The 26,078-nt window shown below is 48.1% G+C and overlaps 2 protein-coding genes across 7 annotated transcripts in view; both read left to right on the plus strand.

Moving 5' to 3' along the window:
• LOC132389293 (ribonuclease inhibitor-like) overlaps positions 1-13,066 on the plus strand; it is a 31,745-nt gene extending 18,679 nt beyond the window's left edge. The window contains exons 12-15 of one of the 2 annotated variants that reach the window (XM_059961799.1): positions 5,160-5,330; positions 6,463-6,633; positions 7,320-7,487; positions 12,015-13,066. In XM_059961799.1, coding sequence (XP_059817782.1) covers positions 5,160-5,330; positions 6,463-6,633; positions 7,320-7,487; positions 12,015-12,102 — 598 coding nt within the window. In that variant the 3' untranslated portion in view covers positions 12,103-13,066. The remainder of the gene's footprint in view (positions 1-5,159; positions 5,331-6,462; positions 6,634-7,319; positions 7,488-12,014) is intronic. The other variant, XM_059961800.1, reaches the window with a different exon arrangement.
• A 2,652-nt stretch (positions 13,067-15,718) lies between these two features.
• LOC132389292 (ribonuclease inhibitor-like) overlaps positions 15,719-26,078 on the plus strand; it is a 41,053-nt gene continuing 30,693 nt past the window's right edge. For all 5 annotated transcript variants that reach the window (XR_009510475.1, XM_059961795.1, XM_059961798.1 and 2 more), the window contains exons 1-6: positions 15,719-16,143; positions 16,226-16,321; positions 23,034-23,267; positions 23,530-23,552; positions 23,649-23,752; positions 25,695-25,806. Coding sequence is in view for 4 of the 5 variants with exons in the window: in XM_059961795.1 (XP_059817778.1) it covers positions 15,733-16,143; positions 16,226-16,321; positions 23,034-23,267; positions 23,530-23,552; positions 23,649-23,752; positions 25,695-25,806 (980 nt within the window). In the remaining variant the exon portion in view is untranslated. The remainder of the gene's footprint in view (positions 16,144-16,225; positions 16,322-23,033; positions 23,268-23,529; positions 23,553-23,648; positions 23,753-25,694; positions 25,807-26,078) is intronic.

A 26,078-nucleotide genomic window follows, 5' to 3' on the forward strand; every position in this document is an offset into this window, starting at 1 on the left:
ACAGCTTCTACAGGTATGTTAAGAGCAAAAGGATAGTAAGGGATAAAATTGGTCAGAGTGGTCGGCTATGTATGGAACCAAAAGAAATGGGAGGGAGAGATATTAAATGGGTTTTTTGCATCTGTATTTACTAAGGAAACTGGAATGGAGTCTATGGAAACAAGGCAAACAAGTAGAGAGGTCGTGGAACTTATACAGATTGAAGAGGAGGAGGTGTTTGCTGTCTTGAGGCAACTCAGAGTAGATAAATCCCCAGGACCTGTCAGGACATTCCCTCGGACCTTGAGGGAGACTAGTGTTGAAATTGCAGGGGCCCTGACAGAAATATTTAAAATATCGATATCCACGGGTCAGGAGCCGGAGGATTGGAGGATAGCTCATGTAGTTCCGTTGTTTAAAAAAGGCTCGAAAAGTAAGCTGGGAAATTATAGGCTGGTAAGTTTGACATCGGTAGTAGGTAAATTATTGGAAGGAATACTAAGAGATAGGATCTACAAGTATTTGGATAGACAGGGACTTATTAGAAACAGTCAGCATGGCTTTGTGCATGGTAGGTCATGTTTAACCAATCTATTAGAGTTTTTCAAGGAAGTTACCAGAAAGTGGATGAAAAGAAGGCAGTGGATGTTGTATACATTGACTTCAGTAAGGCCTTTGACAAGGTCCCGCATGGGAGGTTAGTTAGGAAGATTCAGTCATTAGGTGCACATGGAGAGATAGTAAATTGGATTAGACATTGGCTCAATGGGAGAAGCCAGAGAGTGGTAGTGGAGGATTGCTACTCTGAGTGGAGGCCTGTGACTAATGGTGTGCCACAGGGATCAGTGCTGGGTCCATTGTTATTTGTCAGCGATATCAATGATCTGGATGATAATGTGATAAATTGGATCAGCAGATTTGCTGATGATACAAAGATTGGAGGTGTAGTGGACAGTGAGGAAGGTTTTCAAAGCTTGCAGAGGGATCTGGACCAGCTGGAGGAATGGGCTGAAAAATGGCAGATGGTGTTTAATGCGGACAAGTGTGAGGTATTGCACTTCAGAAGGTCAAACCAAGGTAGAACATACAAGGTAAATGGTAGGGCACTGAGGAGTGCAGTAGAACAGAGGGATCTGGGAGTACAGGTACATAATTCCCTAAAAGTGGCGTCACAAGTAGATAGGGTTGTAAAGAGAGCTTTTGGTAGATTGGCCTTTATAAATCAAAGTATTGAGTATAAGAGTTGGAATGTAATGGTGAGATTGTATAAGACATTGGTAAGACCGAATTTGGAGTATTGTGTGCAGTTTTGGTCACTGAATCACAGGAGGGATATTAATAAGGTTGAAGGACTGCAGAGAAGGTTTACAAGGATGTTGCCGGGACTTGAGAAACTGAGTTACAGAGAAAGGTTGAATAGGTTAGGACTTTATTCCCTGGAGCGTAGGAGAATGAGGGGTGATTTGATAGAGATGTATAAAATTAGGATGGGTATAGATGGAGTGAATGCAAGCAAGCTTTTTCCACTGAGGCCAGGGGAAGAAAAAACCAGAGGACATGGGTTAAGGGTGAAGGGGGAAAAGTTTAAAGGGAACATTGGGGGAGCTTCTTCACACAGAGAGTGGTGGGAGTGTGGAATGAGCTGCCAGATGAAGTGGTAAATGTGGCCTCATTTTTAACATTTAAGAAAAATGTTAAAAGATAGAGAGGGGGGGAAGGGGAGGACGGGTGGCATTACTGGTCAGAGATACTATTACAGCTACAGAAAGGGTGGGTAATGTAGCAGGATCCTCTTTTGAGTCAGTATGGGTGGAAGTCAGGAACAGGAAGGGAGCAATTACTCCATTGGGAGTATTCTATAGTCCCCCTGGTAGCAGCAGAGATACCGAGGAGCAGATTGGGAGGCAGATATTGGAAAGGTGCAAAAATAACAGGGTTGTTATCATGGGTGACTTTAACTTCCCTAATATTAATTGGCACTTGCAAGGAAATCTGTAGATGCTGTAAATTCAAGCAACACACACAAAATGCTGGTGGAATACAGCAGGCCAGGCAGCATCTATAGGGAGAAGTACTGTCGACGTTTCGGGCCGAGACCCTTCGTCAGGACTAACCGAAAGGTATGATAGTAAGAGATTTGAAAATAGTGGGGGGAGGGGGAAATGCGAAATGATAGAAGACCGGAGGGGGAGGGATGAAGCTGAGAGCTGGAAAGGTGATTGGCGAAAGGGATACAGAGCTGGAGAAGGGATCATGGGACGGGAGGCCTCAGGGGAAAGAAAGGGGGGGGGGAAGCACCAGAAGGAGATGGAGAACAGGCAAACAACTAAATATGTCAAGGATGGGGTAAGAAGGGGAGGAGGGGCATTAACGGAAGTTAGAGAAGTCACTGTTCATGCCATCAGGTTGGAGGCTACCCAGCCGGTATATTCTCTAACTGCCCCTCCTCCCCTTCTTACCCCATCCCAGCATTTTGTGTGTGTTGTTTGATTGGCACCTGATTAGTTCCAATGGTTTAGACGGGGCAGAGTTTGTTAAGTGCATCCAGGACCTGTACTGTGCTGTATTGTTCTATGTTTCCATGAGAGAAACGGACAACTAATATAGCGAGAGAACCTGGTGAAAGACTCGGAGGGATAAGTTTGGAAGGAAAGATACCGATGTCAGAAAATCCTCACGCGCAGACCTCGGTCTCTCAGAGATTGTGAGGATAACTTTTGGTGAGCTAGCTGGCACACAACCTGGGAGAAAGTTCAACTCCTGGTCCTTGGATGGAGCATGGTCATTTATTTATGTTTCAACTTGACTGATTTTCTAATGCAAAACTGTTTCGGTACTGTGAGTAAACACAATGGAGCAAACTGGATTGATAATGCCACCATGAGTTCAAATGATTAAATGCACGTTATGGGTTTGTATATTATTCAATATAGTGGGTCCTTTTTAAAAATATTTGTATTATATAGAAATATTGCGTTTGTTGTAGTTTAAAATACTCTGTCAATAAAATCTCAATTTACTTTATACCTCTGTGAGTTAATTTATTCCTGGTGAACAGTAAATTTGAGTGGGTGTGTCAGCATTTATACAAATGATAGGCTTATTTTCCTTTGAAGGAACATTTGAACTTTCATGTTCTGTGTTTACCCGAATCATATCTAGTTCACTTACTGGAAATGACCCTTTCCTCGTTATTTCCCATGCAATGTAGAGTTAGTTGCTGTTATTTACAGTCATAGTTAACTCATTATGAGCTCACAGTGAAAGGGTTACACATACATGTATGTTAATGACAGAAACTTAATTTAACATGAATTATACATAAATTGCACAATAAAGAAAAATGTAATGATACTTTGCAAGTTGAGGGAATCTAGTCTACGATGGAATGACGGACTTTCAGGTCAGTTCAGGAACATGATACAATGAGAAGAAGCTGTTGTGGATGTGGGCCTTCAGGCTCCTGTCCCTCCTCTCTGAGGGATTGGCCCAGATGTTGTGGGTTCCTGATGATACAACCAGTCACAATGCTTTCCAGTGTCCATCTGTGGAAGTCTGCAGTCGTCTGTGATGACATGCCGCTCAATGAGAAGAAGCTGTTGTGGATGTGGACCTTCAGGCTCCTGTCTGAGGGATTGGCCCAGATGTTGTGGGTTCCTGATGATACAACCAGTCAGAATGCTTTCTGGTGTCCACCTGTGGAAGTCTGCAGTCGTCTGTGATGACATGCCGCTCAATGAGAAGAATGCTCGTGTGCTTCCTTCATGGTTCCCTCGATGTTCTGGGCCAGGTGAGATTCTCTGAGATGTTGTCACCCAGGAACTTGCTGTTACTCGCCCACCTCACCACTCGCCCCTCACTGAGGAATGGTGTAGTTTGTCTGATTTCCCCTTCCGCAAGTCCACAGTCGGTTCCTTGGTCTTGCTGACGTTCAGTGTGTGATTGTTCTGCAGACACGACTTGTCCAGCTGATCTGTCTCACTCCTGTACGCCACCTCGTTACCATCTGTGATTCTGTAATCAGCAGTTTGTAGGCAGTGTTGTAGCAATACTCAGGCAAAAACTGGTTATACTAAGAGATTAGAGCTGCGGGTGAAGCTCACAGAGCTCAGTGTTGATGGTGAGTGAGGAGGATGAGGAAGTCAAGGATCCATACACAGTGTGAGGGACAGAGACTCAGGAATTGGTGACAGAACAACAGGCTGACTTGTATTTCCAGTTGTCTGGATCATCCAAAACAGACGAGAAGGTTTCTACTGTTGAGCTGTTGTGATATTAGGAGAATTGTAGGGGGTCCAAGTGATTACTGAAACAGGAGTTGATCTGAGATCAAAGCAAAGCTCGGAGTGTTTTCAATGCAGCCTGTTCACCGCAGGAAACAGTATGTGTCTGGGGAGTGTGTCTGAGGTAGAATCAGCTCCTCTAACAAACTACAGGGGATGTGTGTGGAAAGAGAGTGGGGCTTCCTTTACCCAGTTCCCTGTGGGGACACAGACACAACAGGAAATTACTGACCAGCTGGACACCATCAGTCCCACAGAGAAAGGTGTCAGACCACAAACTGTTCAGGGTCAGATTGTGTGTTGAACATTTCTCCCTGATGGATTTAAACTTGACTCAGTGTTTTGGTAACTTTAATTCTCCAACTGTTGACCTGGAGCTGGTTTAATATTCTCACGGAACTGTAAACTGTTGTAACCCTCAGCTCTCAGTGTGGGGTTGGAGAATATTCTTGTTGAGGTGAAACTGGTTTGGAATGTGGGTGTTTCCCCGAGGCAGCATTGTGTCGGTGGGGTGACTGGGTGACACCCTGTCAGGAGGATGTTCTCAGGGATGAATGTGAGGAACACAGGGATGTGCCGGGATTTTCTGTGGAGACGGGACAAGGGGAGGGGAAGCTGGGAGTGTGGAAGGTTACACTGCCTCCCTGTGATTCAGTATCGAGCACAAGGTCCAGAGTGGTGGTGGACTGTGGAGTGGGGCTGGGATGTAGAGGGTGAACACAAATATACAATGTCCCCGGGGTTCTGCCATTTGTCCTGGGGAGATTTGAGTGTTTCCAGTTCGGAAGGTGCAGTGATGTTTATACTCACTGGTGTCTGATGCTGGAGATTGGTGTTATCAGTAATTGTGGGGTTAATGAACCCTGGGATTAAACTTCTCATCTCTCTGATCCACAGTCTGCGGTGTGTCGGTCTCACAGCTGCTGGTGTTGTGCATCTTGCTTCTGTTCTCAATACCAACCACTCACTGATGGAGCTGGATGTGGGTGCGAATGAACTGGGAGATTCTGGAGTGAAACTGATGTTTGAGGCTCTGAGGAACCCGGAGTGTAAAATACAGAAACTCTGGTAAGTACCAGACTGGGGGATTGGGACAGAACATCACTCCGTCGATCTCCACAGACTGAGTAACAGGCCCTCACCTCAGGCTCCATTAAATCCATTCACTAGTTCAGTGTTATTGTATATTGTCCTAGGCAAATATAACCAGGGTTTAAATGTTATGAAAATCAGCTTTCTGCGACAACAGTTCAGAACGTTTAAAAAAAAGTCAGACTTTACTACACAAATTAAATTAACATTAATTATACATAAATCACACAATAAAGAAAATCAAACCAAGTTTTTCCTCATCTTGGTCCTAAAAGGCTTCCCCTTTATCCTTAAACTGTGACCCCTTGTTCTGGACTTCCCCAACATCGGAAACAATCTTCCTGCATCTGGCCTGTCCAATCCCTTTAGAATTTTATACGTTTCAGTAAGATCCCCCCTCAATCTTCTAAATTCCAGGGAGTATAAGCCTAGTCGATCCAGTCTTTCTTCATATGAAAGTCCTGCCATCCCAGGAATCAATGTGGTGAAAATTCTCTGTACTCCCTCTATGGCAAGAATGTCTTTCCTCAGATTAGGGGACTAAAACTGCACACAATATTCTAGGTGCGGTCTCACCAAGGCCTTGTACAACTGCAGTAGAACCTCCCTGCTCCTGTACTCAAATCCTTTTGCTATAAATGCCAACATACCATTTGCCTTTTTCACCGCCTGCTGTACCTGCATGCCCACCTTCAATGACTGGTGTACAATGACACCCAGGTCTCGTTGCATCTCCACTTTTCCTAATCGGCCACCGTTCAGATAATAATGACACCGCAGCCCAGCTTCGTGTCATCCACAAACTTGGAGATGCTGCATTTAATTCCCTCGTCTAAATCATTAATATATATCGTAAACAACTGGGGTAAACACAAATTCCCTTTTTCTGTTTCTGCATAGTTTAATGTATTCAATATACATCAATATAGTTTAATTGATTTATTTATGAGTTTAGTTTTCCTTCCTATATTAATGTGTATTGCATTGAACTGCTGCTGCTAGGTTGACAAATTTCACGACACTTGCTAGTGATAATAGACCTGATTCTGATTCTGAAAGTGGGATAAATAAATGGTGGGATTCATCGTCTCATCTCTCTGATCCACAGTTTGGAGTCTGTTGGCCTCACAGCTGCTGGTGTTGTGGATCTCGCCTCCGTTCTGACTGCCAACCACTCACTGATTGACCTTGAGCTGGGCAACAATGAACTGGGAGATTGGGGAGTGAAACTGGTGTCTGAGGCTCTGAGGAACCCGGAGTGTAAACTACAGAAACTGGGGTAAGTACCAGACTGTGAGATGGTGTTTCTGGTGACAGACACTGAGCACTGGACACAAGCACTTCCGTCTCTCCGACTCGTGATCTTTCACACACACCCCACAGCTCACACTGACCATACCTTCATCTGCTCTGCAGACTGTGATCCCAGTTGCCCCCTGTAACACCACGGGGAGGTGAACCTGGGTATCCAAAAGGGCAGTGGGCACTTCCTGAGGCCCCCCAGTTCACAGGCTGGAAATCTGTGGCAGGGAAAAGCTGGCACAAGTCTGGTGATTCCTGTGGGATCTGTGGGCAGGGACAGTGACTGGGGGAACAGCCAGTGTCTCTTTTCACTGGAGTTTATGCAACCCTGTGGGTCTCACTGTTTTCAGCTGTGAGGGTGGGAATGTGTTTTATTGCTCCCAGATCTTGTCATTCCCAAGTTTTACTGAGTGTTTGAGAGACTGACGTCCATAACAATTTAATTTCCCTGATAATACGGTCTCAGCTGTTGAGGGAACCCTTCTGTCAGTTCAGCCAGACACAGAGGTTCAGACTGATAGCACTGCTGAACATCCAGGAGTGTCCTGGTGGAAAGGTGTGGACCCACAGCAGATGATGGGGAGTTTGTGGTCAGCAGGAGATCTGTCAGTGTGATGAACAAACCCTGGGAATCTCCTGATTCCTCATTTCTCTCATTTGCAGACTCTGGTGGACCAGACTCTCAGATTCTGGCATCGAGGATCTCGTCTCAGCTCTTGTTACAAAACACTCAGTGAGGGAATTGGAACTGCATTGGAACACACTCACAGACCGATCTGTCTCCGCTCTTCGCCACCTCATACTGACCCACCCGAGTCTGGAGTGGATTGAGTGAGTATTTGTGGTAACGACTGGAAACGTGGAAACGTAGAAAACCTGCAACACGATACAGGCCCTTCAGCCCACAATGCTGTGCCAAACATGTGCCTGCTTTAGAAATTACCTAGGGTTACCCATAGCCCTCTATTTTTCGAAGCCCCATGTACTATCCAGGAGTCTCTTAAAAGTCCCTATTGTATCCGCCTCCACCAGCTTTGCCGGCAGCCCATTCCACTCACTCATAACTCTCTGTGTGGAAAACTTACCCCTGACATCTCCTCTGTACCTACTTCCAAGCACCATAAACCTGTGTCCTCTCGTGCTAGCCATTTCAGCCCTGGGGAAAAAGCCTCTGACTATCCACACGATCAATGCCTCTCATCATCTTATACACCTCTATCAAGACACCTCTCATCCTCCGTCACTACAAGGAGAAAAGGCCGAGTTCCCTCAACTTATTCTCATAAGGCATGCTCCCCAATCCAGGCAACATCCTTGTAAATCTCCTCTGCACCCTTTCTATAGATTCCACATCCTTCCCGTAGTGAGGCGACCAGAACTGAGCACAGTACTCCAAGTGGGTCTGACCAGGGTCCTATAGAGCTGCAACATTACCTCTCAGCTCCTAACCTCATTCCCACGATTGTCGAAAGCTAATGCACCAAATGTCTCCTTAACCACAGAGTCAACCTGTGCAGCTTGGAGTGTCCTGTGGACTCGGACCCCAAGATCCCTCTGATCTTCCACACTGCCAAGAGTCTTGCCATTAATACTATAGTCTGCCATCATATTTGACCTACCAAAATGAACCACCTCACACTTCTCTTGGTTGAACTCCATCTGCCACTTCTCAGCCCAGTTCTGCATTTTATCAATGTCCCGCTGTAACCTCTGACAACCCTCCAGGCTATCCACAACACCTCCAACCTTAGTGTCATCAGCAAACTTACTAACCCATCCCTCCACTTCTTCATCCAGGTCATTTATAAAAATCACAAAGATGGTCACCGGCCTCCATGCAGAATATGACCCGTCTACAGCCACTCTTTGCCTTCTGTGGGCAAGCCAGTTCTGGATCCACAAAGCAATGTCCCCTTAGATCCCATGCCTCCTTACTTTCTCAACAAGCCTGGCATGGGGTACCTAATCAAATGCCTTGCTGAAATCCACATACACCACATCTACGGCTCTACCTTCATCAACGTGTTTGGTCACATCCTCAAAAAATTCAATCAGGCTCATGAGGTACAACATGCCTTTGACAAAGCCATGCTGACCATTTCTAATCATATTTCACCTCTCCAGATGTTCATAAATCCTACCCCTCAGGATCTTCTCCATCAACTTACCAACCAGTGAAGTAAGACTCACTGGTCTATAATTTCCTGGGCTATCTCTACTTCCTTTCTTGAATAAAGAAACAACATCCGCAACCCTCCAATCCTCTGGAGCCTCTCTCGTCCCCACTGATGATACAAAGATCATCGCCAGAGGCTCAGCAATCTCCTCCCTCATCTCCCACAGTAGCCTGGGGTACATCCGGCCTGGTCCCGGTGAGTTATCCAACTTGATACTTTCGAAAAGCTCCAGCGCATCCTCTTTCTTAATAACTATATGCTCAAGCTTTTCAGTCCACAGTGTGCCATCCCTACAATTGCCAAGATCCATTTACGTAGTGAGTACTGAAGCAAAGTATTCATTAAGTACCTCTGCTGTCTCCTCCGGTTCCATACACACTTTCCCACTGTCACTTGATTGGTCCTATTCTCTCACACCTTATCCTTTTGCTCTTCACACACGTGTAGAATGCTTTGGGGTTTTCCTTAATCCTGTCCGCCAAGGCCTTCTCACGGCCCCTTCTGGCTCTCCTAATTTCACTCTTAAGCTCCTTCCTGATAGCCTTATAATCTTCCAGATTCATGTCATTACCTAGTTTTTGAACCTTCCATAAGCTTTTCTTTCCTTTTTGTCTAGAATTACAACAGTCTTTGTACACCACGGTTCCTGTACCCTACCATCCTTTGCCTGTCTCGCTGGAACATACCTATGCAGAACGCCACAAAAATATCACATCAACATTCTCCATATTTCTTCTGTTCATTTCCCTTAGAACATCTGTTCCCAATTTATGCTTCCAATTTCCTGCCTGATATCCTCATAGTTCCCTTTACTCCAATTAAACGCTTTCCTAACTTGTCTGTTCCTATCCCTCTCTGATGCTATGGCAAAGGAGATAGAATTGTGATCACTATCTCCAAAATGGTCTCTCAATGAGAGATCTGACTCCTGATCAGATTCATTTCTCAATACCAGATCAAATACAACCACTCCTCTTGTAGGCTTATCTACATATTGTGTCAAAAAACCTTCCTGAACCCACCTAACAAACTCCACCCCATCTAACCCCGAGCTGTATGGAGACGCCAAATGATATCTGCAAAATTAAAATCTTTCACCAGGACAACCCTGTTATTATTACACCTTTCCAGAATCTGTCTCTGTTACTGTTGGGTGGTCTATTAAAAAAAACACCCAGTAGAGTTTCTGACCCCTTCCTGTTTCTAATTTACACCCACAGAGACGCCGTAGACAATCCCTCCATGACGTCCTCCTTTTCTGCAGCCGTGACCATCTCTGATCAGCAGTGCCATGTCCCCACCTCTTTTGCCTCCCTCCCTGTCTTTTCTGAAACATCTAAAGCCTGGCACTCGAAGTAACCATTCCTGTCCCTGAGCCATCCAAGTCTCTGTAATGGCCACAACATCATAGCTCCAAGTGCTGATCCAGGCTCTGAGCTCATCACTTTGTTCATAATACTCCTTGAATTAAAATAGACCCAACTGAAACCCTGGCTCTGAGTACATCCCTTCTCTATCACCTGCCTATCCTCCCTCTCACACTGTCTACAGGCTTTCTCTATTTGTGAGCTAACTGCCCCTTACTCCGTCTCTTCAGTTTGGTCCCAATCCCCCAACGATTCTAGTTGAGACTAGCCTCAGCAAACCTCCCTGCCAGGATATTGATCCCCCTTAGATTCAAGTGCAACCCGTCCTTTTTGTACAGGTCACACCTGCCCCAAAAGAGGTCCCAATGATCCAGAAATCTGAATCCCTGCCCCCCCTCCCCCGCTCCAATTCCTCAGCCATGCATTTATCCTCCACCTCACTCTATTCCTGCACAGGCAGTAATCCCGAGATGACTATCTTTGAGGTCCTGCTTCTCAACTTCCTTCCAAACTCCCTGTAGTTTTCAGAACCTCCTCCCTTTTCCTACCATTGTCATTGTTACCCTTGTGTACTACGACCTATGGCTGATCACGCTAGAGGTAGGAAACATGTTCCCAATGTTGTGGGAGTTCAGAACAAGAGGCCACAGTTTAAGAATAAGGGGTCGGCCATTCAGAACGGAGTTGAGGAAAACCTTTTTGACCCAGAGAGTTGTGGATCTGTGGAATGCCCTGCCTCAGAAGGCTGTGGAGGCCAGTTCTCTGGATGCTTTCAAGAACGAGTTAGATAGAGCTCTTAAAGATAGCGGAGTCAAGGGATATGGGGAGAAGTCAGGAACGGGGTACTGACTGTGGATGATCAGCCATGATCACAGTGAATGGCGGTGCTGGCTCGAAGGGCCGAATGGCCTACTGCTGCACCTATTCTCTATTATCTCCCTCCCACTGCAGAATATCGTGAACGTGATCAGAAACATCCTGGACCCTGGCACCTGGGAGGCAAACTTCCATCCGTGTTTCCTTCCTGCGTCCACAGAATCGCCTGACCAGAGAGTCCCCTATCACCGCTGCCGTCCTCTTCAGTTCCCTCCCCTTCTGAGCCACAGGGTCGGACTCTGTGCCAGAGGCACGGCCACTGTTGCTTCCCCAGGGTAGGCCGTCCCTCCAACAGTACTCAACTGGAGTACTTATTGTTGAGGAGGAACAGACACTAGAGGTGCCTCTAGTATCTGACTCTTGCCCTTCCCTCTCCTGACTGTTACCCACTTGTCTGTGTCCGGAGACCCTGGTGTGACCCCTTGCCAATAGCTCCTCTCTGTCACCTCCTCACTGTCCCTGACCAGACGAAGGTCATCGAGCTTCATCTCCAGTTCCCTAACCCGGACCCTAAGGAGCCGCAGCTCGACGCGCCTGGCGCAGGTGTGGCCGTCCGGGATTTCACTCATCTCATATCCAGAACAGAACACCGGCCTCACAGACATACTTCCTGTTTCTAATCTTCTCAAGTAACTGCCTCGCCTCAACCTGTTACCGCCTAAGCCTCGATGAGCCAAAGCCCTCCAACTCTGACTCCCTCTACTCTGTCGCCCGCTCTATAAAGTTGTCTTCCTTTTAAATCCTTCCCGCTGGTCTAACTTGCTGACGTCCACGCGCTTGCGCAGTTGTGCCTCGATCAGATCTGGTGTGATTAAATATCGGTGAAAACCCTGGGTAATATTTGTCCGTGAGTGTTGTTGAAACGTTAACGTCAGTCCCTGTTACTGACACTGTTGTGTAATCTGTGTGTTTACTCTTTATTCATTCATCTGTTTCAGACTGAGGGGGAATCAGTTCAGTTCAGATGGAGAGAAACGGCTGAAATCGCTGGAGGGAACCAGACCCGGACTGAGAGTGATCTTCTGAACATCCCACTGTGTGTACATCACCACCCCCTGGGGTCAGAACATTTCCCTCCCATTTCCCACCCTCCCCTTTCAACCCGAACATCCCAGCTGGAACTGAGCAAGTCTCTTGTGATGACGTTGGAGGCCCTGCCCTGGGACCTGTGAATCGGCCGCTCGGTCCCAGCGTGGTGCTTCCATTGGATGTCCATGACTGGATGTTGCCCGGTGCGCGGGCGGGACAGTCTCACTCAGTGTCCCTCGGACTGGGCTGATCTCGGGAGGGAATCTCTGGGGGTGAAGCAGCAGAGTGAACTGGGACTGGAACCGTCACTGCACCCTGTTCGGTAGCTGGCAATGGAAGGAGTGAGTCGACTGGGCCAATAAATGATCAGCAATCTCTGTCGTGTGTTATAGTTTGATAAGTAGCAATGTCCCAAATGATGAATGACAGCGATTCACAGGGCTGGTTACACGGGATCAGCAGGATTAATGTGTTACTGAACGTTCTGCAGGAATTCTGTCCCATACACTATTCATCATCATGATGTGGCGTATGATGTGGGCGATCGTGGTCTTTCATCTGTCTTTAATCTCTTGTTCTTATTCTTCTCTCCATCTCTGACCCTGAATCTTCTTGGCAAGATTTTTCTTCAGGGGTGGTTTGCCCTCCTTCGGGGCAGTGTCTTTACAAGATGGGTGACCCCAGGCGTTATCGATACTCTTCAGAGATTGTCTGCCTGGGGTCAGTGGTTGCATAATCAGGACTTGTGAGATGTTCCGGCTGCTCATACGGCTTCACGTGACCCTGATCGGGGGCTAAGCAGGTGCTACACCTTACCCAAGGGTGACCAGCAGGCGAGCAGAGGGAGGGAGTACCTTACACCTCCTTTGGTAGAGATGAATCTCCAACTCCCTCCCAAAACACAATTAGACCAGGCTTTTATTTTACAGTTTAATATGCAGAGACTATCGTGTGATGTTACTGAACTCAATAAATAGTTGTTATTTTTGAATGTGTGCCTGAGACTTCATGGCTTGGGAAGAAAATACTCGATTAATCACTTAGCTCACTTGACTGATGTTCGGGGAGTGAACTGGGAGATACTGGAGTGTTCAGTGAGCGATGGTGGACATCGTTACAATCTCAGTGTGAGCTGAGGTGTAAAACCGGACAGTTCCTCAGTGAGGATCCTGACTGATGTTCGGGGAGTGAACTGGGAGATACTGGAGTGTTCAGTGAGCGATGGTGGACATCGTTAGCATCTCAGTGCGAGCTGAGGTGTAAAACCGGACAGTTCCTCAGTGAGGATCCTGACTGATGTTCGGATAGTGAACTGGGAGATACTGGAGTGTTCAGTGAGCGATGGTGGACATCGTTACCATCTCAGTGTGAGCTGAGGTGTAAAACCGGACAGTTCCTCAGTGAGGATCCTGACTGATGTTCGGGGAGTGAACTGGGAGATACTGGAGTGTTCAGTGAGCGATGGTGGACATCGTTACCATCTCAGTGTGAGCTGAGGTGTAAAACCGGACAGTTCCTCAGTGAGGATCCTGACTGATGTTCGGGGAGTGAACTGGGAGATACTGGACTGTTCAGTGAGCGATGGTCGACATCGTTACCATCTCAGTGTGAGCTGAGGTGTAAAACCGGACAGTTCCTCAGTGAGGATCCTGACTGATGTTCAGGGAGTGAACTGGGAGATACTGGAGTGTTCAGTGAGCGATGGTGGACATCGTTACCATCTCAGTGTGAGCTGAGGTGTAAAACCGGACAGTTCCTCAGTGAGGATCCTGACTGATGTTCGGGGAGTGAACTGGGAGATACTGGAGTGTTCAGTGAGCGATGGTGGACATCGTTACCATCTCAGTGTGAGCTGAGGTGTAAAACCGGACAGTTCCTCAGTGAGGATCCTGACTGATGTTCGGGGAGTGAACTGGGAGATACTGGAGTGTTCAGTGAGCGATGGTGGACATCGTTACCATCTCAGTGTGAGCTGAGGTGTAAAACCGGACAGTTCCTCAGTGAGGATCCTGACTGATGATCGGGGAGTGAACTGGGAGATACTGGAGTGCTCAGTGAGCGATGGTGGACATCGTTACCATCTCAGTGTGAGTGGAGGAGAGTTTCGGGAGATTTCAGTCTGGTTAATTTACAGAGAGACCGTTGGGTGCCTGGACTGCACTGCCGGGTTGTCGATACAATTGGGGCATTTAAGGGACTCTCAGATCGACACATGGGTGGAAGAGAAATGGAGAGTTATGGGCTGTGTAGGACGGAAGGTTCATACAGGTCAGCACCACATTGTGGGCCGAATGGCCTGTACAGTGCCGTACCATTCGATGTTCACTGTGAGGCTTGGGTAGCTGTGACTGGTGGGATACTGAGGGATCGGTGCTGGAGATCCCGGTCGTTCACTCTGTTTCCCTGTGGATGCTGAAGATTTCCAGCAGCCCTCCTTTTGAATTAAACCTAAATCTTGTGCCTGGTTCCTCTCCCCACAGACACTGTCCAGTCTGAGAGTTTCCAGCTCCTGATGTCGTTATTTCAGACCTGAATCGTTCTCTCTGTGTCTCTGTTCACAGACACTGTCCAGTCTGAGAGTTTCCAGCACCCGATGTCGTTATTTCAGACCTGAATCATTCTCTCTGTGTCTCTGTTCACAGACACTGTCCAGTCTGAGAGTTTCCAGCACCCGGTGTCGTTATTTCAGACCTGAATCATTCTCTCTGTGTCTCTGTTCACAGACACTGTCCAGTCTGTGAGTTTCCAGCACCCGATGTCGTTATTTCAGACCTGAATCGTTCTCTCTGTCTCTGTTCACAGACACTATCCAGTCTGAGAGTTTCCAGCACCCAGTGTTGTTATTTCAGACCTTATACAGTCATGGGCAGAACGTGGAGACTCCACACACACACACAGCACCTGATATCAGGATGGAACCCACGTCCCCAGAGTGTGCAGCATGACTGGAGGTGTTTTTATCAGAGGAATTGGTGTATCTTGGGATGGGATGAAGGACCACGTGGTCCTCAGTTAATTCCAGTGTTGAGAATCTGACCCAGTGTGTCTGCTGTCTGGGACGGGTGAAGGTCACGGGGACAGACAGAAGGAAACCATTTCCTCCTGTGGCCCAGACCAGAAGAAGGGAGAGCGAGACCTTCTTTTGGAGACGGTCTGTACAGGGGTGAAGACAGGAAACTGAGCACTGGAGATCAGGGTTGCTTTCACCGAAAAGCCCATCCTGTCACACCCAGTCCTGGTTTCAGCACGGCCGGATCTCAGCAATCCCTCCTGTACCTCGCACCTTATCAGCTCCACATCCCGTTTTATTGCAGGGTTTTTTTGAAAAGCACTCATCCTCAATAAATATTCAACCATCTTTCCCACAGCTGCTCTGAAACATGTTTTATTTCCCAGTATCAGACTGACCCAGGCTCTGCATTCTTGGTTCATTCAGATTTATTTAATCCCTACTCTTGGGGATAATGGAAGCTGGGGACCCTTCCCCCTTGCAGTACAGCAGCTGTGATTAATATCCCTTCCTCGGTGGAGTTGCTGTGTGTTCAGTGGGCAAACTCTGTACTGCAGGTGTTCAGCAGGTCATCGAAAGTGAAAGTAATTTGAACCAGGAAGTGTTGTTTGTGTAAAATGGCTTTCGGACAGCAGGTAGAGAGTTTAACGGAGGAGGTACTTTGTCCCTTCTGCCTTGTTTTCTTCACCAATCCAGTTACCCTGGGCTGTGGACACAACTTCTGCCTCTCCTGTATCACACAGTGTTGGGAAAAGGAGGGGAGAAACTGGTGTCCGGAATGTAGACAGGAGTTTGCAGACAGATCCCTCAGGGTAAATCGGGCCCTGGCAAGTCTGGCTGAAAAAGTTCAAAAATTAAACCTGAATTGGAAAGAGACGGAGATGAGATCTCAGTGTGAGAAACATCGGGAGGAACTGAAGCTGTTTTGTGACACGGACAAGCAACTGGTCTGTGTGATTTGTAGAGACGCGGGAGAACACAGGTCTCACAACTTCATACCCATTGAAGAAGTTGTTGAGATTTACAAGGTAAATACAAACAGACTTTGATCTCTTGGAAACTTACAGTAATCTTATTTTACTGACATTTTCCTCTTGAACCCAATCCCAGTGTCAAGTTAAATCATCGTTCGAATCTCTGACAGAGAAGAAATCTGCCATCCAGGAGTTGGAACGGCGACAGAAACAGCAGATTTCTGGAGTGAGGGTGAGATCTGTTTCTAGTTTAATGGGTCTGTGTGGTTTATTGAGGCACCCAATTCACTCTCAGCATCAACTCCTCCCCCCACCCCCAGTGCAACACGTAGATGAAGAACACAGGCTATCACTGTGTACTTCCACTCCTTGCCCTGCACCTACCATCCGCACCAATCTTCACCCCCCACCTTCCACCAACTCCCCAGTTATCATGGACTCTCCTTCGGTACTGAGAAGGGCTCTGGGGAAACTCAGACACGGTCAGGCGGTCGGACCGGGTGGTGTGAGTCCCAAGGTCCTGAAGGAGTGTGCTGAGCAGCTGTGTGGAGTTCTCCAGCGTATTTTCAATCTGAGTCCCGGCCTGGGAAGAGTCACGTGTATAACCACATAACAATCACAGCACGGAAACAGGCCATCTTGGCCCTCCTAGTCCGTGCCGAACCCTTAATCTCACCTAGTCCCACCTACCCGCACTCAGCCCATAACCCTCCACTCCTTTCCTGTCCATATACCTATCCAATTTTACCTTAAATGGCACAACTGAACTGGTCTCTACTACTTCTACAGGAAGCTCATTCCACACAGCTATCACTCTTTGAGTAAAGAAATACCCCCTCGTGTTTCCCTTAAACTTCTGCCCCCTAACTCTCAAATCATGTCCTCTCGTTTGAATCTCCCCTACTCTCAATGGAAACAGCCTATTCACGTCAACTCTATCTATCCCTCTCAAAATTTTAAATACCTCGATCAAATCCCCCCTCAACCTTCTACGCTCCAATGAATAGAGACCTAACTTGTTCAACCTTTTGAGTGGCCAAACAAAAGTCTTGAATGACCACCATCCAGTGGCCGTGACCTCACACTTGATGAAGACTCTGGAGAGGCTGGTCCTCGCTCACCTCCGACCCCTGATCGGTTCAGATCTCGATCCTCTGCAGTTTGCCTACTGGGAGCACATTGGAGTCAACCATGCTGAATGGAGCCTACTCCCGTTTGGATATGCAGGGCAGCACTGTAAGGATCATGCTTTTTGATTTCTCAAGTGCCTTTAATACCGTACAGCCCTCGTTGCTGGGGGGAAGGACTCCATTCAATGCAGACTGGCACTTCCATTGTCTCCAGGATAATGGGCTACCTGACTGGAAGGTCCCAGTCTGTTCGGCTTCACAGCTGCGTGTCAGACACGGCCATAAGCAACACGGGGGCCCCATGGGGCACCGTCATGGCTCCCTTCCTGTCTACCCTGTGTAGCCTGGACTGTGGATACAACACTTGACAAACTTGACAAATGGTGCAGGCTGAGTCATCTGCCGCTGGGCATCAGTGGGACAAAGGAGATGCTGCCGGACTTGAGGAAGCCCAACTCTGCACCGCTGCCCGTTACTATCGATGGCGAGGAGGCGAGGACCCGGGGGTTCACCTGGAGGGCAGGCTCGGGTGAAGTTCCAACACGGAGGGCCGGAGTCGCCTCTACTTCCCGAGGAGACTGGGATCCTCTGGAGTGTGCAGGCCTCTCCTTCACACGTTCTACCTGTCTGTTGTCGGCAGTACAATCTTTTCTGTGGTGCTGTTCTGCGGAAGTGGTGTCAACGTGGGTGATGCCAACTGGTTCAATACACTGATCAGAGTGTCTGGCTGTGTTATTGGAGTCAAACTGGACACAATGGAGGCTGTGCAAGAACGAAGGCCATCGTTGGACTGGACTGAGTCAGAGTGAGACGGGTTCGGCGTGAACAGAGGCGAGACTAGGTTCCGGTAAGCTTTTGTTTTGTTGAGAGCAGAGAGAATGCCAGGCGGGATGTTGGAATGCCCCTCTTGCAGGATGTGGGAAGTCAGGGAGACCTCCGGTGTCCCTGACAACGACATCTGTGTAACCCCCATGGGTCGCCTCAGGCTCGCTCAGCTCGTTCTCGTCTCGGGGGAGCAGCCTTCGGCCCCACCAAACTGGGTAATCAGCTGGTGTGGATGCTGTGTGATGTCCCCGCCTCGCCCAAAAACAGACAGTACACCATAAGCGATTAAATGAGTACAATTTATAAAGGTTACTATAACTAAGTGATTAATAACGATACAGTATATATGAAGAGAAAATTAAAGAAAAGGCGCCAAACTTATCAAAGTCCAAATCACTTTGTGCACAACCGTTGGAGCTCAATTACTGAAGTCTTCTGGCCCGCATTCGATCCGCTCCGAACTCCTTGACTCGCAGCTCAGGACCCTCCGAGTGGTCAACCAAGCACATCTAGCTTCACCCCCCTCCTCGGAGTATCTCCCGGCCTCGGACCCCCGCTTGGGGTCCGTTCCTCGTCCAGCTTACAGCATTGCGTCCTCTCTCTCGACCCCCTCGCGCTGATCTGCCCAAAAGCCCGTCAACAATCACTTACAGACTCAGAAGAAAGAACAACATTAATCCCCATTTGGTTTACAAAGGAATACAATTCTCGTTATCAGTAAATTTTAACCCAAACAAGCTTCCAGCACTCTCTCACAACAAAGAAGCATTCCTACTTTTAACAAAACAAAGAAGCCCTTTCCCAACAGTAACAAAGTAAAAAAGAAACCCCCTTTACACCTGCAAGAAGTGCGTCCAGCTGCAGCTCCTAACAGACCAAGTTAGGGAACTGGAGCGGGAGCTGGATGACCGCTGGATCATTCGGGAGAATGAGGAGTTCATAGATAGTAGCTACAGGGAGGCAGTTACGTCAAAGGAGCAGCACACAGGTAATTGGGTTACCGTCAGGCGAGGGAAGGGGGAAGGGCAGGCAGAGCAGGGCTCCCCTGTGACCATTCCCCTCAACAACAAGTATACCGATTTGGATACTGTTGGGGGGGACGGCTTACCTGGGACAAGCTGTGGCAGCTGGATCTCTGGCACTGAGTCTGGTTCTGCAGTGCAGAAGGGAGGGGGGATGAAGAGAGCGGTAGTGATAGGGGACTCGATAGTTAGAGGTACAGGTAGGAGGTTCTGTGGTTGTGATAGGGACACCCAGATGGTTTGTTGCCTCCCGGGTGCCAGGGTCAGGGATGTCTCTGAAATGGGAGGGTGAGCAGCCAGATGTCGTGGTACACATCGGTACCAGTGACGTAGGAAGGAAGAGTGAGGAGGTCCTGAAGAGTGAGTATAGAGAGCGAGGTAGGAAGTTAAAAAGCAGGACCTCGAGGGTGGTAATCTCAGGATCGCAGGTGTGCCACGTGCCAGTGAGGGTAAGAACAGGACGCTCTGGAAGATGAACACGTGGCTGAGGAGCTGGTGTAGGGGGCAGGGTTTCAGATTTCAGGGTCATTGGCATCTCTTCTGGGGCAGGTGGGACCTGTACAAGAGAGACGGGTTACCCCTGACCAATATCCTCGCAGGGAGGTTTGTCAGTGGGGGATGGGAACCAGAGTAGCTAGTGGAGCAAGGGTGAAAATAAATGGTGTTAAAGGTTCATGCAAAGCCACAAATAGAAGGGTTGTGTGTGGTGGTAATAATCTTCTGAGGTGTGTCTGTTTCAATGTGAAGAGTATTGTGGGGAAGGCTGAAGAGCTGAGGGCGTGGATTGACACGTGGAATTATGACATTGTAGCCATTAGTGAAACTTGGCTACAGGAGGGGCTGGACTGGCAGCTTAATGTTCCAGGGTTCCAATGTTTCAGACGTGATAGAGGCAGAGGGATGAAGGGTCGGGGGTGGGCAGGGTGGCTTTGCTAGTCAGGGAAGATGTGCTGAGCAGTGCTCAGGCAGGACAGATTAGAGAGGGTTGTCTACCAATGCCATATGGGTGGAGCTGAGAAACAGGAAAGGTATGACCACATTAATGGGGTTGTATTATAGACCACCCAATATCAGCGCGAATTGGAGGAGCAAATCTGCAGAGAGATAGCAGACAACTGCAGGAAACAGAAAGTTGTGACAGTAGGGGATTTTAATTTTCCACATATTGATTGGGACTCCCATACTGTTAAAGGTCTAGATGGGTTAGAGTTTGTAAAATGTGTTCAGGAAAGATTTGTAAACCAATATATAGAGGTACCAACTAGAGAGGATGGAATATTAGATCTCCTATTAGGAAACGAGTTAGGACAGGTGACGGAAGTTTGTGTAGGGGAACACTTTGGTTCTAGTTATCATAACACCATTAGTTTCAACGATCATGGATAAAGGTAGATCTGGTCCTCGGGTTGAAGTTCTAAACTGGAAAAAGGGCAACTTTGAAGAAATGAGAAAGGATCTAAAATGCATGGATTGGGACAGGTTGTTCTCTGGCAAGGATGTCGTTGGTAAGTGGGAGGCCTTCAAAGAAGATATTTTGAGAGTGCAGAGTCTGTATGTTCCTGTCAGGGTTAAAGGCAAAATGAATAAGAACAAGGAACCTTGGTTCTCTAGGGATATTAGAACTTTGATAAAGAAGAAGAGAGAGATGTATAATATGTACAGGCAACAGGGAGAAAATAAGGTACTTGAGGAATATAAAAAGTGCAAAAAATACTTAAGAAAGAAATCAGGAGGGCTAAAAGAAGACATGAGGCTGCTTTGGCAGTCAGGGTGAAGGATAATCCAAAGAGCTTCTACAGGTATGTTAAGAGCAAAAGGATAGTAAGGGATACAATTGGTCCTCTTGAAGATCAGAGTGGTCGCCTATGTATGGAACCAAAAGAAATGTGGGAAATTTTAAATGGTTTTTTTTTTGCATCTGTATTTACTAAGGAAACTGGCATGGAGTCAATGGAAATAAGGAAAACAGGTAGCGAGGTGATGGAACCTATGCAGAATGAAGAGGGGGAGGTGCTTGCTATCTTGAGGCAAATCAGAGTAGATAAATCCCCAGGACTTGACAGGGTATTCCCTCGGATCTTGAAGGAGACTGGTGATGAAATTGCAGGGGCCCTGGCCGATATGTTTAAAATGTCGGTATCTACGAGATACTGTCCTCCTACGGGAGAATTGGAGGATTGCTCATGTTGTTTCATTGTTTAAAAAAGGCTCTAAAAGTAGTCTGGGAATGTATAGGCTGGTAAATTTGACGTCGGTAATAGGTAAATTATTGGAAGGAGTACCAAGAGATAGGATCTACAAGTATTTAGATAGACAGGGACTTATTAGGGAGAGTCAACATGGCTTTGTGCGTGGTAGGTCATGTTTAACCAATCTATTAGAGTTTTTCGAGGAGGTTATAAGGAAAGTGGATGAAGGGAAGGCAGTGGATGTTGTCTACATGGACGTCAGTAAATCCTTTGACAGGGTCCCGTATGGGAGGTTAGTTAGGAAGATTCAGTCATTAGGTGCACATGGAGAGGTAGTAAATTGGATTAGACATTGGCTCAAAGGAAGAAGCCAGAGAGTGGTAGTGGAAGATTGCTACTCTGAGTGGAGGCCTGTGACTAGTGGTGTGCCACAGGGATCAGTGCTGGGTCCATTGTTATTTGTCATCGATATCAATGATCTGGATGATAATGTGATAAATTGGATCAGCAAATTTGCTGATGATACAAAGATTGGAGGTGTAGTGGACAGTGAGGAAGGTTTTCAAAGCTTGCAGAGGGATCTGGACCAGCTGGAAAAATGGCAGATGGAGTTTAATACAGACAAGTGTGAGGTATTGCACTTTGGAAGGAAGAACCAGGGTAGAACATAAAAGGTAACTGGTAGGACACTGAGGAGTGCAGTAGAACAGAGGGATCTGGGAATACAGATACAAAATTCCCTAAAAGTGGCGTCACAGGTGAATAGGGTTGTAAAGCGAGCTTTTGGTACATTGGCCTTTATAAATCAAAGTATTGAGTATAAGAGTTGGAATGCTATGGTGAGTTTGTATAAGGCATTGGTGAGGCCAAATTTGGAGTATTGTGTGCAGTTTTGGTAACCGAATCACAGGAAGGATATTAATAAGTTTGAAAGAGTGCAGAGAAGGTTTACAAGGATGTTGCCAGGACTTGAGAAACTGAGTTACAGAGAAAGGTTGAATAGGTTAGGACTTTATTCCCTGGAGCGTAGAAGAATGAGGGGAGATTTGATAGAAATGTATAAAATTATGATGGGTATAGATAGAGTGAATGCAAGCAGCCTTTTTCCACTGAGGCCAGGGGAGAAAAATACCAGAGGACATGGGTTAAGGGGGAAGGGGGAAAAGTTTAAAGGGAACATTGGGGGAGTGCTTCTTCACACAGAGAGTGGTGGGAGTGTGGAATGAGCTGACAGATGAAGTGGTGAATGCGGGCTCACTTTTGACATTGAAGAAAAACTTGGACAGGTACATAGATGAGAGATGTATGGAGGGATATGGTCCAGGTGCAGGTCAGTGGGACTAGGCAGAGAAATGGTTCAGCATAGCCAAGAAGGGCCGAAAGGCCTGCTTCTGTGCTGTAATATTTTATGGTTCTATGGTACTATGGAAGGACCCCCCGGAAAACCCTGGCAATTCTGGACAATGTTTCTCACCCTCTGCAAGACACCCTGGCTGAGCAGAGGCACGCTTTTGATAATAGACTGAGACAACCGTGCTGTGTGGGGTCATTCCTACCCCCAGCCATTAGGCTCAATAATGAGTCAGGGGAGTGATGACCCCCTCCTGTTAGATTGTTAGAGATAACCTATTTTATTCTTTATTTCTCTTCTAATATTTGTATATCTTGCTCTTGTATTGCTCCGGTGACACTGGAATTTCCTTTGGGATCAATATCTATCCATCTATATAGTCTTCTTTATTGCAGGGTAACATCAACCACCACCTTTCATTTGACAGGAACAGTCACACAGTCTGCAGGCCAACGTCACATCTGAATTTGCTAAAATACACCAGGTTCTGGCTGAGAGAGAGCAGCGCCTACTGAGTGATCTCAGGGCAGAGGAGGAGAAGATTCTGAACACCATGGAGAAAAATCTTCAGGAGATTGAAGAGAATTTAACCTCTGTAGAGGAGAAACTCTCCAAGTTACAGAAACAGATGAATGAGGAAGACAGTGCGACGTTTCTGAAGGTGAGGGATTGTTGTTGAGTGAAAGCCCACAGTCTGTTCTGGAGCAGACCTGCTCTTGTCACCAAACTAATAGATCAAGAGTCTCTCTGGTCTTCCCCGGGATTGAGCTGCTGGAACCTGCATGCTGAGTTATTGATCTCTTTGTGCAGCCTAAATGTAATGTTCCCCTGAACCTCGCGTTAAAATCCATTCGCCGTCCCTCGCAGTGAGAACGTGGATGTTCAGTCCCAGTCAATTCAGATCTGTGTTTTATTTATTACAGGAGGAGTTGTGTCAGGACAGGAGGTAGGACAGACCCTTTACTGAAACTCTGCACCGTTTGGTAAAAACATCTCAGGTAATAGTTCCAGTGACTTTATAACCCACTGTTTGATTTTACAGGGTTAGTGAAGAAGCTCCGACATTGTCTGTAACAGAAGGTGCCGTAACCATCGGAGAATTCAGGGACACAATATTGAGAGGGATGTTTGATGCCATGAAGCAAGGTAGAGTTTGCATCAATTCCTGTGTTCTGGTTTGTTATAAAAGTGAAGTTACATGGACTGAAATGGTGATTGTTAAAGGGATCCTGTAGGTAGTGGTACTTGTGCATATGACGATCAACTGGAGTGAGACTCAGACTGTCTGAGCTGATGAGGAATTCCAGTAACCTGCGTTTATTTTAGACAAGCAACAACAACTCTGTCTCCCTCTCCCCACTTCACCCCTCCACCCTCTCTCCTATCCCCCCCCTCACTCTCCCCCTCTCAATAGGTACATTTAATATCATTGAAATGTATAGAATATACATCCTCAAATTCTTTTTCTTCGCAAACATCCACGAAAACAGAGGAGTGCCCCAAAATATGAATGGTAGTTAAATGTTAGAACCCCCCCCCCCCACACACGTAAGCAGCAGCCAAACAATAAACCACCCTCCCCCCACCAGCAAAAAAGCTTTGGCACCCCTCCCCCACCGAGCATGCAGGAAAGCATCAATCACGTCGCAGACTTTCGGTACCTGGAAGAATTCTCCTTCACCCGGTATTCAACATGCCACAGGCTCTCTCTCTCTCCCTAATGAGGGAAAATGAGGCGTCCCTGTTTCACAGCGAGAGGGGAGGCATAACAAAACAACTGGCTGGTTCATGGGGTTGGAAATATAATGCGTCGCTTTTTTCCGAGCTCTGTGCCCAAAGAACACAGGTCTCTGGACACTCAGCCGGCTGCGTGTGACCTTCCGTCTCTGATGATGCATGAGGCAGCAGCACCGGCCCTGTTCAGTCTGCTCCAGAACAGACTGTGGAGATCATCGGCAGCCCTGAAACCAGGGCCACGGAAATCCGGCACCCAGAAGGCGTGCTCGTCTCCCAGGCCACATCCTCAGCTTATCGAAAAGTGGCTGGTCCTGAGGCTCAGAGAGCGAGTCCCATTTCCATGAACAACCGGTCAGCATGTAACTCCAGGTGTCCTTTACCCTCTCCCTCTCCTCACCCTCTCCCTCTCGCACTCTCCCTCCTCCTCGCCCCTCTCCCTCCTCCTCCCTCTCTCTCGCACTCTCCTCTCCCTCTCCCCGCCCTCTCCCTCTCCCTCTCCTCGCCCTCTCCCTCTCCTCACCCTCTCCCTCTCGCACTCTCCCTCTCCTCGCCCTCTCCCTCTCCTCCCTCTCTCTCGCACTCTCCCTCTCCCCGCCCCCCCTCTCCCCTCTCCCCTCTCCTCGCCCTCCTCCCTCTCCTCGCACTCTCCCTCTCCTCGCCCTCTCCCCCTCTCCCTCGCCCCTCTCCCTCTCCTCGCCCTCTCCCTCTCCCTCTCCTCGCCCCTCTCCCTCTCCCGCACTCTCCCTCTCCTCGCCCTCTCCCTCTCCCGCACTCTCCCTCTCCTCGCCCTCTCCCCTCTCCTCACCCTCTCCCTCTCCCGCACTCTCCCTCTCCTCACCCTCCCTCTCCTCTGCCTCTCCTCGCACTCCTCCCTCTCCCTCTCCTCTGCCTCTCCTCGCACCCTCTCCCTCTCCTCGCCCTCTCCCTCTCCTCGCACTCTCCCTCTCCCTCTCCTCACCCTCTCCCTCTCCTCGCCCTCTCCTCACCCTCTCCCTCTCCCTCTCCTTGCACTCTCCCTCTCCTCGCATTCTCCCTCCCTCTCCTCGCCCTCTCCCTCTCCCTCTCGCACTCTTTCCTCTCCCTCCTCGCACGCACTCTCCCTCTCCTCACCCTCTCACTCTCCTCGCCCTCTCCCTCTGCCCCTCAACCTCCCTCTCCTCCCCCCCTTGCCTTCTCCCTCTCCCTCTCCCCCGTCACACTCTCCCTCCTCAGTTGTTGTCTGACCTGGCGAGGATTTCCTGCACCCTGTGTCCTGGGAGAACCCTGTCCACATCCCCACACCCAACCTCCCCCTCCCCACGACCTCCCTCCAATCCTCAGGATCTCTCTAATTCTCTGCTTCTCCCTCCAGTCTGCGAGACCCTGGATGTGGAATCGGCCAGTACGTGCCTCAAAGGGTCTGAGGATCTGAATGGTGTGAGAGGGACCGGGACCCAGAAGAGTCTCTCTGACACCGGGGACAAGTTACGACCATCAGACATTCATTTATCGGTTTGATTTGTGTTCTGGGATCGAAGGGGTTCACATCGGGAAGACATCACAGGGAGTTGGAGGTGGTGGGGAATCTGGGCTGGAGGGTGGGAGTATTCACAGAACCTGCATCCTCTCTGTTGGATGGGGCAGTATCACGGCAGTTAGTGCAGCTGCCTCTCAGCTCCCATGACCAGACTTCAATCCCGGCCTCTGTTGTCTGTGTGGAGTTTGCACGCTCCCCCTGTGACTGTGGGTTTCCCCG

This window comes from Hypanus sabinus, unplaced genomic scaffold, assembly GCF_030144855.1.
Source record: "Hypanus sabinus isolate sHypSab1 unplaced genomic scaffold, sHypSab1.hap1 scaffold_528, whole genome shotgun sequence".
NCBI lineage: Eukaryota > Metazoa > Chordata > Chondrichthyes > Myliobatiformes > Dasyatidae > Hypanus > Hypanus sabinus.